The 12314-nt window shown below is 40.4% G+C and overlaps 1 protein-coding gene across 1 annotated transcript in view; it reads left to right on the top strand.

Moving 5' to 3' along the window:
- The first annotated feature begins 339 nt into the window (after positions 1 to 339).
- Positions 340 to 12314, top strand: part of LOC139454028 (retinoblastoma-like protein 1) — a 50073-nt gene continuing 38098 nt past the window's right edge. Inside the window, exons 1-6 of the mRNA XM_071235512.1 lie at positions 340 to 547; positions 869 to 1002; positions 1192 to 1389; positions 8280 to 8344; positions 10270 to 10395; positions 11053 to 11213. Coding sequence (XP_071091613.1) covers positions 410 to 547; positions 869 to 1002; positions 1192 to 1389; positions 8280 to 8344; positions 10270 to 10395; positions 11053 to 11213 — 822 coding nt within the window. The 5' untranslated portion in view covers positions 340 to 409. The remainder of the gene's footprint in view (positions 548 to 868; positions 1003 to 1191; positions 1390 to 8279; positions 8345 to 10269; positions 10396 to 11052; positions 11214 to 12314) is intronic.

The raw sequence follows: 12314 nt of genomic DNA, 5'->3' as shown, positions 1-12314 counted from the left end.
TTGTTTGAAACGATAATCTATTTAGTTGGCAACAAATTGTCACTGATAATTGTTTTCTGTACTGTGTTTACATTTAGGTCACAATTGCAAGGTGCCCGATTCATCCGCCAGAAAATACCAAGTTTTAGTGTATCGATATGGTTACAACACCAGCAACATGTATATTGTAACTCATAATGAGTAATACTGACATAGTCACAATTATGTTTGTAGAGTGTAACTTCCGTTAATATGCTTTGAACGGGGAACTATATCGTTACGCGGATATGACCTCAAAGGTGTGATGCGGTAGGTGACATGTCTCTCGTTTTTCCCGCCACTCGAATGTGAGTAGCGGTATCATACGCTAGTGATCGGCTAGCCATTGTCAGCCGCGATCACTGAGAACGGCGCAGATTCCTCGTCCAAGATGGGCTTGTCCGACGAGGGAGAGGCCAATGTGCAACAACGATATGAAGAACTATGTTTGGACTTAAATATGGACAAAACTGCTGAGGGCGAGGCGTGGGAATCGTACCAAAGGATACAGCTAAATTATACTCTTGAAGTACGGGCTCTATCGTTCGGCCATGTTGAGTTTAAATGACCGGTATTCGTAGCTTCCGTCGTTCTCGGTTTGATCGGAGTACTGTTATAAATGATCTGATTGCGGTTATAATTAGTGCATAATTCCACTCCATTACAAATTTATGACTTACATTTTTTTTGCATCGTGTTGTGTCCTAGAAACTTGCACAGATCACCCATTGTTTTGGTCGTATCGATGTTTGTATACATACTATTTATGATCACGGGTGTCAGCCGCGAAAATAACTCGAATCTAATTAAGTCAGATTTGATTGTAGATAAAATGCTTGTTATTTCACAGGGTGACCAGCTCCATTGGTTGGCATGTGCTTTATACGAAGCATGTCGTCGTACAGTGGTTCCCACTGTGGGCCGGGGGCAAGTAGAAGGCAACTGCGTTTCGCTGACAAGGTTGCTGCGATCAGCAAAATTCAGGTAATTAAAAAATTACAAATATTCTCATGACAGCAAGCCATATTATTTCGATCGCATGAAATGTCTATATTAACCGTCCGCCGGCAAGGCAACACGGAAGTGAAAGAAACATCTCGGGGAAAGACAAACATGAAATTGATTGGTATTCTGATTCTTGTCAATAAACTTGTCCATTTCTGTTCTTTTCAGCTTGATCCAGTTTTTTAACAAAATGAAAAAATGGTCGGATATGGCAAGTCTGCCCCAAGAGTTTAGGAATAAAGTTGACCGGCTTGAGAGAAATTTTGCAGTGTCAACGGTGATATTCAAGAAATTCGAGCCCATTTTCTTGGATATCTTTGAAGCACCGAGTGAAATATCACGACAACAGAGGAGCAGAAAACCGCGGTATGTAATTTTGGCACTAGATAATATATTAGTACGTATATACTTGTAGCTTGGTCGTATATATAATATACTAGCTTCAATGCTCATCCCCATCATCAAAGGTCAAGGTCACATAAGAGTTTTGTTGCTGAGGGGAACTCGGATAACTGGGCTATATTTAGATTCCCTCAAGCCAAGAGACTCTGCATTTGCATATGCAAATGTACATGAAAACTGTATGAAATTATATTGGGCTTGATGCAATGGTTTTACTGTTAACTTAATATTCATTTGTGATAAATAATGTAAAGACAATTCTGAAAACAGAATTCAACCATATTTAAAAAATATCATATTATTTTTCCTTTTAAATAACATCGTATTCATTCAGACGCTATTTTCAGTAATGACGTATTCAATCAGAAATTTAATAATTAATTATTATATTAAGTTACGTTCTTAAGTGACCTGATGAAGGATGCCGTAGTATTCTATAGCAGTTCACTCGCATTTAGTTTTTGTTGTCATTCTTCCCTTTGCTCATTTGTTGATTGTGCCTTTTTTAATCATCACATTAATATATTATTACAGATGCTTTTCTAATTGTTGTGATAATTTCCAGAAAATCTAGTCATAGCAAGTCCCGTGTATCTTCATCTGAACGGAACAGGTACCCTCTCCATCCCAACCCCTCACCCCTTGTATGTTGGCGTTCTAGCACTGACACCAGTTGAGCTAACACTTGATTTAATGAAATTTTGTAGACGTAGACGCTGCACTTGTTAACATTGAGGTATTTCTGTAGTTATGTAGTTTCTCTGCTGCAGTTTAACATAGATAACCCTGCACCCTTTTTTTCACACCTGATTTCAATCTAAATGTCTAACATGAAGCTTTTGTTCAGCTTTGTCCAACTGTCACAGGAGATATTAATTGGGAAAGATAGGGCAGTTGGACAGCCTTGATGAGAAGTTTATGCCTTCACTTGTCATTAAGAGGACATGGGTTCGATCCTCATACAGGGTACAGCTTGTGAAGGCTGTTTTTGATGTCCCCACAGGAATATATGCCTGGTATAGTGGCAACAGTAACAGCATACAGCTCATTGACTTCTGCGGGGCAGTCGAGTAGCCTAGTCGTTAAAGCGTTTGCCCGTCACACCAAAGACCCGGGTTTGATTCCCAACATAGGAACAATGTGTGAAGCCCATTTCTGGTGACACCCACCAAGTTATTGCTGGAATATTGCTAAAAGCATCGTAAAACTACCCTCACTCGTTGACTTCTGCAAGGTGGATATATCTAGGCATGCATGGGTGCCTTTATTTGGCTCTAGGTCTGTCGTAAATGTCAGTAATAATTCCCAAATAGGAAATATAAATTTCCCAAATTTATGTTATATATAGTTACAACTTATGTTATGGCTTTGTAGAAGGGACTTGTAACTTGGTGACCAGTTGCTGGTCGAAATGATAATTCTTTTCCCAAATTATCCGCCAATGGCATTTAATAGTTTCAATCCTGGCTGTTAGTAGCTAGATATTGATGATGCAGCTATTGGCATATTTAACTCTCTCATCCGGTGGGGAAGACCTACCTGGGGATAATCTGATACCTAGACCAGGGCTCTCCACAAATATAGACTTATTACAGTTGTAGAGCTACAACAGCTTTGTAGAACAGGGTCCATGTCTGTGTATCTGTCTATTACCCGATGTAAAATAAATAGAAGACACTTACTGTTGATTGTGTGGTCACTCTTTAGTACTGAGCAGGGTTTTACCTTAACTATCAAAAGTGGGGGTCAATGGGACCCCCAGTAATTAATTTTAAGGGTCCTTGCAGGCAATATGAGGGTCCAGTAGAGTAATGAAATGGTGTAGTGTACTGTACATTTAGATAAATACTTTGGAGTCAGGAATGAATCCGTGATTATGTAGACATGTTTGATGTTTGACATAACAGACACCCTTAACTGCTCTTGATGCGCTGTAGGTTCAATGAATATTATTGTGTGTGCCCTAGGACTCATATTTTTTTTCTACATCAATTCTCTACATATTGTGCATACTTGACTGAGTATCCTCACTAAAATGGATATATGTTGCATGGCTGGTAACCTATAAATACACCATAGTTCAATTATGCTATTTTATTTCTAAGCGTCAAATGATTTACTTCTTTTATGAAGGACATTTTGAAATAAATCTCTATTGTCTAACAGGATCTATCCTTGCCCTATGGGTGTTATGGGTGAGAAGAGATCCCCAATTTTGTGCTTGCAAGAGGAGATAAATGTCAGGTGTCCCATTCTTTTGTTTGGCTGAAACTGGACCCTGGTGGTGTGGATCATTACTCCTGCTTTCTGTTACTGGTTAGTCTGGTCTGGTGATTTATCTGGACTGTTGCTGACCTTGGCATTAAGCAGTGATCACTCACTTCTTGATCAAGTAATAGATCTGCATGATTTACCAACTAGACCCTGATGAATTGGGAACCCCACTTTAACAACTGTTGCCTCACTGAATGATTTTGTGTGTTGCCTGCCGACAGTCGATCGCTAGTTCATACCTGGGCACATATTGCTGTCTTGATGCAGTGAGAATGACTACCAGCGACCCCCATTCTACTACATGGTTTGAAATAGCCCCCCTGGTAACCATTTACCAGTAATAATATCTAAGACAGTTTATTAATAATTCACCTGTCCTGACTCTCATGCTGTCTTTCCATTCCATTAAACTCAAGTAGACATAATTACTTAATCTTAGTTAAGACCCCTTGGGGATTCTGTTTCAGAATATGTCCTCACCGGCTTTAGAATATGTATTTTTAAGATTACTCGAGAGGACTAGTGTCAACTATATTTCACTCGTCCTCATAGTTTGTATCAAGCCCGGCCAGAACAAGACAAAAAAGTTGACTATGTACAATTTTTTGTCCCTCTTATTTAGTTTCAGTTTGTCTCAAAATTGGAACACCATTAATGTTAATGATTTTTACTTGTCCTCAGCACAATTTAGTAGTCACGGGCTAGCAGACTTTCATGAATTACGAATGCTGTTGTCATAGCTGGAATATTGCTGAGTATGACGTTAAATAACAATGAATCTATTTGTGTCAGAATAGGTCCCCAGTGCCAAATGCTTTAAGGCCACACTTTTTTAATCTTATGTTTCATGGATTTATTCCAGCTTTGCCACACAAAGTCGGTCGAAATAAAAATGTCAATTATTTATTTATTTATGAAAATCTTTCTGCTGTGGATTTGCAGATGGCCTATTGAATCATGGATAGTGATGTATACAAGAAATTTATATATGACATTTTATATTGTAAAAGAGGTACTATATTAGTAGCGGGAAACATGATAAAAGGAAATGTTTTTATGTTTAATTTATTTCTTAGACCGACTGCTTTTCATTGGGGCGACTGACTGACTGAGAATCGGGTGGCCACAATGTGCAACTCTGTTTCATTGTATACTCTGTTGGGATTTTGTGCTTTCAACCAGTTGTCTGGCCAAGTGTCTGCCATATAGTTGTCATCATGTTGCTGGATTAACTCTTACTTAGCAAGGGGGGACGGGTGGCCCAGTCGTCTAAGGCGCAGCGATTCGCTGTGCAGAGTTGCCCTCCTTGGGCACGCCAGAAACCTATGATTGTGGGTTTGAATCCCGTTTTGCCCCGATAATGTTTCTAGGTTTGTCAGCGCCTTACCCATGCTCGTGGGTTTCACCGAAGTGGTAAACGTCTGAGACCTGCATCACTTGGGGCTTTCCTCCCACATCAAGCTGACACACAGTGATATAACTGGAATACTTTTAAAAGCGGCGTTAAACCAAACTCACTCACTTATTTAGCATTTAGTTGAATGAATGTAACTGTTATATTCTTAGATCACCACTTAGGTACTTGTTGTCATGGCAACTGGTTATTGATCATGTTTGAAGGGTAGTTCTATGGGCCTGTTAAGGGTTTTCTAGTTGCTTGCAGTGTTGGGTATGTTTCCTGGTTACCTCCTGTGGTCTAGTGGATAGTGTCTGCCTTGACTGCGGAAGGTTCAATCCCCTTCCGCATCTTACCTAAAGACATTAATAGATGGTATTTGTTGTTACCCTGACTGGCACACGACATTAAAGGGACAAAACAAGGACTAGAGTGGTTGGCCCAGAGTGAGGTGTGAGCAACAAACAAACTTGAGTGTCTGGTAACCTGGGAATACAAACATGGTGTATAGCGTTTCTATATTAATACCAAGAGTGACATGAGTTATTGGGCAAGTTTAGAAAGACATTAAAATAAACCTCTTTTGTCAAATGAGATCTATCCCCAGCACTGAGGGGAATAGGGGTCACAAGAGATTTACATTTTGTGTATTATGGCTGTTACAGTTCAGTGGAATCTGTCTAATTCGGACTTGGTTGGGACTGGTTAGATGTCTAATTTACAGCGAGGTCTGGAGTACAAAAAGTTCGACCGAAGTCAAAACAAAAAGCAACTATCATTCATCTTTATTTGCTGCTGCTGGTAGTCTTTGCTATGTTTAAAAAAAGTCAGCTCACTGATGCAATACTTCTCTGCTAACTCTTTCTGCTTTGGTTTTTTCACTGACTAAATTTCCTTAATTAAAGTTACTTTCTCAGCCAGTAGCTCAGCCATTGTGATTGATAATTTCAAGCTGCGTTTACCACTATTTATTGCCATGCTCATGGCTTTAAGTTTATTCATGCAGGATTATACCTGTTTAGAACTTAGTTAGAATAGGTCTTCAGCAACCCATGCTTGCTATAAAGGCGACTATGCTTGTCATAAGAGACGAATAACGGGATCAGGTGGTCAGACTCGCTGACTTGGTTCATGCGTGTCATCGTATCCCAATTAACTGTATCAATGCTCTTGATGTCAATCACTGGATTGTCTGGTTCAGACTCGATTTTTTTTACAGACCACTGTCATGACTGGAGTATATTGCTGAGTGACGCTTTAAACAATAAAAAAAAAAACCCCATAAAAAACAGCATTGTTTCTTTTAGCTGACAATGACTGAGCTCACTTCCAAGTGAGAGAATATTGAGTCAGGTGTGGTCCAGTCCGCTTCTTTTCAATTGTAAATTTTAGGAGAGTTGTAGGTCAGTTAGAGTAATGATAATTTATTAAGGAACTGAGGGGAACGGGGGGAAGTCTGGTGTGCACCGAATTCCTATTTTGTCAGATTCCACTGTATTGCAACAATTCACTGAATGTTTAATGTATTGATATACTGTTAGCCGTAATACAAGCATTGGTATTGAAATGACTTAATATAACTAGTGAGCTATTCCACAGCTCATTTCGAACAATGCTGTTGTGATTCTGGTTTTCTTGAGACGTCCGTTTTGAATTGTGTGGTGACTTGATTGATTGCATGTCATTGTATCTAAGTTGGGTATCAATGCTCATTAAAATTGCACTAAATTGTGTAGTAGAAGCCGGATTATCAACATGTCACCATCATATTGCTAGAATATGTTGAGTATTGCATTCAACAAAGAACTGCTTGCAGTTCAGGGGGAGCCAGCAGTATTTTAATCCTGTGAGCCTCTAAATCTTGAGACCCGTGAAGATCAGGGGTAGAATAGGTCTTCAGAAACCCATGCTTGCCATAAAAGGTGAATATGCTTGTCGTAAAAGGCGACTAACAGGATCGGGTGGTCAGGCTTGTTGACTTGGTTGATGCATATCATTGATCCCAGTTGCGTGGATCGATGCTCATGATATTAATCACTGGATTGTCTGGTCCAGATTCGAATATTTACAGACCGCCGTCATATAGCTGGAATATTGCTGAGTGCATCATTAAACATCAAACCATCCAACCAACCAACTAAATCTTGAACTTTTAACAACAAAGCAAACACATCCTCCCTATTTGCAACAGTTTGTTTAGGAAACGTTTCTTGTCCCCACACGCACGAAGAGCAATGGTGCTCAACTGAATACGCCAACACTTCCCCCTAGCCCATTAGTCCAAGAGCAGTAATCATCTAGATGGCCTTTTGGTTTCTCCAAAAATGTTGTCATTTAACATTAACTATTTTAGAGATAGAAGCATTGTTTTTTAAAGTATGCCAGGGCACTTGATAAGATGTTTGTGTGTTCCAACTGGAAGAATACATTTAAGTGAAAAAAAGAAATCCATTAATTGACACTCTGTTCATACATTTATTATATCCTATGTGTTTGTGCACTTCACTGTTGCAAAGTACATTTCACACAGGCTTCATAACAAGAAAGTCACATGGTACTTTTGTTTAATCTCTAAGTGTGCCTTTAAGGCACCTGAACCTACTGTTAGCTGTGCCATTATGATTTAAACTGTGCCATTGACACTTTAAAACAAAGAATTTTGAAGTCCTGGCTTGTCTGAAAGACAAGTGGAGTATGACCAGTGGTGTCAACATCTATAGCTCAAATTTCGCTTTGTGCAAGTGGGTCCAGGTCTGAAAGGGCTGGAAAAATGTACTAACTCTCAGTTTCAACAACGTGAACTCTCCAAATTGATAGGGTTAGTCGGGGTTGAATAGGTCTTCAGCAACCCATGCTTGCGTAAAAGGTGACCCTGCTTGATGTAAAAGGCGACTAATGGGATTGGGTGGTCAGACTCGCTGACTTGGTTGATGCATGTCATCGATCCCAATTGTGTGAATCGATGCTCATGATATTCATCACTGGATTGTCTGGTCCAGACTCGATTATTTAAGGACTGCCGTCATATAGCTGGAATATTGCTGAGTGCGGCGTTAAACAACAAACAAACAAACAAAATGATAGGGTTAGTATTATCTTGTATACGGATGCTCCTCGGGTTGGATGTTTCACTGGCATATGAATGTACCACCTGATGTAGAACTGTTGTTTCGTCTTCTTGCAGCCGCCTGCCCTGCACTCCCGCAGATGTTTTCAACTTCGCATGGACAATGTTTGTTCAAGTGAAAGGTGAGTTGAATCATGTTGTTTATGGAAACAGTGTCAGTAATGACAAATGACGTGCTGTGTATTGTCTTTTTAAAGTTAGCACCCGTGAAGATCTGGGTTAGAATTGGTCTTCAGCAACCCATGCTTGTCATAAGAGGCAACTAACAGGATTGGGTGGTCAGGCTCGCTGACTTGGTTCATGCATGTCATATCCCAATTGAGTGGATTGATGCTCATGATGTGAATCACTGGATTGTCGGGTTCAGACTTGATAATTTACAGACCACCGTCATATAGCTTGAATATTGCTGAGTGCTGTGTTAAACAACAAACAAATAAATAGGTTGTAGAAGGGTTGGCATCACTATCAGTGAGTACATGCAGGGATGCCAACAATTACGATTTTGAGCCTAAAATTGTTCTATTACACTTGTCCTTGACCAAAATTACGATTTCTGTCATTTTTTCAAGTATTGTTCACACATAAAATATCAGAGCAAATTGTTAATCCACCAGTGGCTTGAAGCATTCAACAACGAGTCTGTGCATACCTGGTAGTCTGTTGACGAGTGATAGCCATGCTTTTAATTCGCTTAGTGTTAAATAGCCATTACTCTGTGGTACCAGGTCTCTGATTGACTAGGGAGGTCGGGTAGCCTAGTGGTTAAAGCATTCGCTCGTCACACCGAAGACACTGGTTCAAATCCTGACATTGGTACAATGTGTGAAGCCCATTTCTGGTGTCACCCACCATGATATTGCTGGAATATTGTTAAAAGAGGCATAAAACCAAATTCACTCACTCTGATTGACTATGTTAAAACACGCTCAGGTCATTTTATCGATCTGTGAGTGCAGACAGGGAACTTACTGCTTGTACACTAATATTACCTTGGAACTCGGAACATGGTACTGTTAACAATACTCTCTTTCACATGAAATTACTCTTCGTTTTTGTACCCCTTAAATACTCTAAACTTTCATTGAGGGATGGCACCTCTGACCATGTGTTATATACAGACCATACACAAATGCATATCATAATTTTGATCCTCATCACATTGTTTTTGGGATACCCCAAGTGGGTTCCGCCAAATGTCAGAGTGTTTGGTGAACATCATAATTAAGTCATTAATATTGTAACATTTAGGAAACTCGTTTCAGGAAGTTTCTTAATTTAGCTTTTATCCTAAGAAAACAGCATTGTTGTGACAAAACTTGTGCTGATTTTATGCTTGCACAATGTTAGGATTGTTGGGGTCATGCAGGTTTGTAGCTCATTTACCGCCTCTGTGGTCTAGTGGTAGAGCGTCCGCCCGGAGAGCTGAAGGCCCGGGGTTCGATCCCCGGCCGCGTCATACCAAAAGACGTTAAAAGATGGTACTTGTTGTTACCCTGTCTGGCGCTAGGCATTAAGCTGTTAAAACAAGGACTAGTCGGCTCGGAGTCAGTATACTGTCACAGTGTGTCTGAGTGGGGTATTCATGTTAAACTGCGGCATGGTATCTCTGTGAGCTAGCACTATAAATAGGCATCAGTCCGGACTAGTACAAGCAGCCACACAAACACACACACCTACATGCACGTCGCTATATAAGTGCAATAATCTTGTACGCGACGTTAAACCCCATTCATCTCACCTTGTAGCTCATTTTGTAACAATATAACATCAGGGTTAAGACACTATACCTTTTGACTTAATTTCGACCATTGCTCGTATGTGCCATGGACATTAGGTGAGGACTACTTGAGATTTTGGTATACTTTTTCTGAGTTTAGCTTGGGTTTATCAGAATCGCTCAGAGCCCCGTATTGAGTCACAAGCTTGCAGCACAGGATATTGTTTTTAGCAATATCATGAATTTGCTTGCCAAAATTACTTAACTTGGAAGAAAAGTCCACGGTAGGCGAGTATGGTTGGATGATGAGTTGTTGCTTGTTTCCAGGTAACTTTCCAGCCATCAGTGACGACCTGGTCAACTCCTACCATCTGCTGGTGTGTTGTGTCGACTGGATCTATGCCAACGCTCTTCTTGGAGGACGCAAAGATTTGCTCAGTCCTGAATTCTCAGGTAGGACGAGAGGAAAATACCCTATTCTTTTTCAGACTGAAGCCAATATATCAAGTAATAGGTAAATCAGGATCTGTGGGTAATAAACAAATTATTTCTGTTTTTTGACAGTGCTTTGTACTTATTTTATAGTTTGAACAACCTTTGATCTATAAAACCAAAATTAAACAAATAAATTGGTCCGGGATGGGGGTGGGGTAGGGGTGAAAAAACGGCCAATATTATCATTTTAACACTTCGCTGTATGGGTAATTGACTGTATGGGTAGTGTCTCCTCACTTTCTTTTCTCTTCCCCGCCCCCCACCCCCGACCCCCAGGATATAATGTGAGGATATAGCAATATTCCGAATACCAATTGTTTTGAAAGCTCAATAACAACTCTTGTATGTCCTGAATTTTTTCACTGCCCTGCTGCTATTGCTGTGAGGCAGGTTGGCACAGGCATCTAAACTCTAGCAATTTGATGTGCAGAGTTGTCTCCCTTAGGAGTGCCAGAACCCTGTGATTGTTGGCTTGAATTGTCCTGATTGTTTTGTCTCTACCAAACATGTGCTAGCGGGTTAAACTTTAGGCTTTCCTCCCACATTAAGCTGACATGCCATGATAATGAACGACTGATCAAAGCAGCATTATGCCAAACTGACTGACTTGATCAGGTTTACCGGACAACTACCACAGTCGAGACTGGAAGCCCCCGGTGGAGGCTCCGTGTATCATCCAGCTGCTGTGTGACAAGCACGATGGCCTCGTGGTGGAGGCCAAGACCATCAAGGAACACTGGTGGAAGCCCCACATCAAGAAGCTGTACGAGAAGCGGGTACGTACATAACTGTCAGCATCCACTAGCCTTTTTATCAAAGTCTTGTTTCCACCCTTGCCACATCAAGGCCACTTTCCTGTGCTGAATATGATTGGACTATTCCACATATCGATAGTCCAATCAGAGAACATTTCACAAAAATCAACATCCATGACTGATACACCTTCGTATGAAGGTAATTTACCGCTGTCTTTGTTGACACAAATATGCCTTTTTTCATCTTTTAAACCCCCCAATGCCTATGTTATTGTGTCAGGGATGAAATCGTGAATGTTTTCATTATGTGATCGACTTGGTTGTTGCCTATGGTAGTCGCCATCTTTGTGAAGCTATACGAGATAAGAACAGAGATCCGATTAGATATTGCGTTTTCATTACAAGGGGCACGAGTCGTGATCTACGCTAAATGGCACCAGGGTTGAGCCAAGAAAAGTGGCCTTGATGTGGCGAGGGTAGAGCCTAGGCTTTGATAAAGGCTAGTGGACACGCTTGCTCCCCGAAGATGGACTGTCAGGGGAGCATGTTTCCCTGGCAACCACTTTTAGTCGAGACGATGATATTCAAGATCGACAAGCCAAAAATTACCACAGAACCCCTGAAACAGCATTTGAAGTAGAATTATTAAGAAAAATGATCACTCATTAGTAAAATAATATCGACCCGACTGCACCCAAAGGAGTACATATTCAGTGAACTATGGTTATAAGAAACACAAAGGGACCACTAATTTTAGTTTGTTATGACCGTAGTTCGTTATGAGCATATATACAGCATATATACAACAAATGGCTGTTATCCGTCAGTTCGTTATAAGCATGTTCGTTTTAAACTTAGTTCACTGTATATTGAATACCCAGAGAAAACTATTAATGTGAATGATAACTTGTGAATGAATACTTAATGGCTCCCAAAATGATGTGGAGCCCTGATTGTTGTTATCACACACTGGTTTTGCTGTAAAATCCAGGCTCCCACGAAGTAGCTGGAGTATTTCTGACTCCGTTCATTTACTCAATCCAGTATTTGACGTAATTGAGGGATCTCCTAAATTTGATGCTTTCAACATGACAAGGACCCCTTACACTCCTATAGTGGATG

This window comes from Haliotis cracherodii, unplaced genomic scaffold (assembly GCF_022045235.1).
Source record: "Haliotis cracherodii isolate W230 unplaced genomic scaffold, xgHalCrac1.p SCAF_10, whole genome shotgun sequence".
Classification (NCBI taxonomy): domain Eukaryota; kingdom Metazoa; phylum Mollusca; class Gastropoda; order Lepetellida; family Haliotidae; genus Haliotis; species Haliotis cracherodii.
Note: the sequence above shows the minus strand (reverse complement) of the source record. Positions and strands in the feature narration are given on the sequence as shown.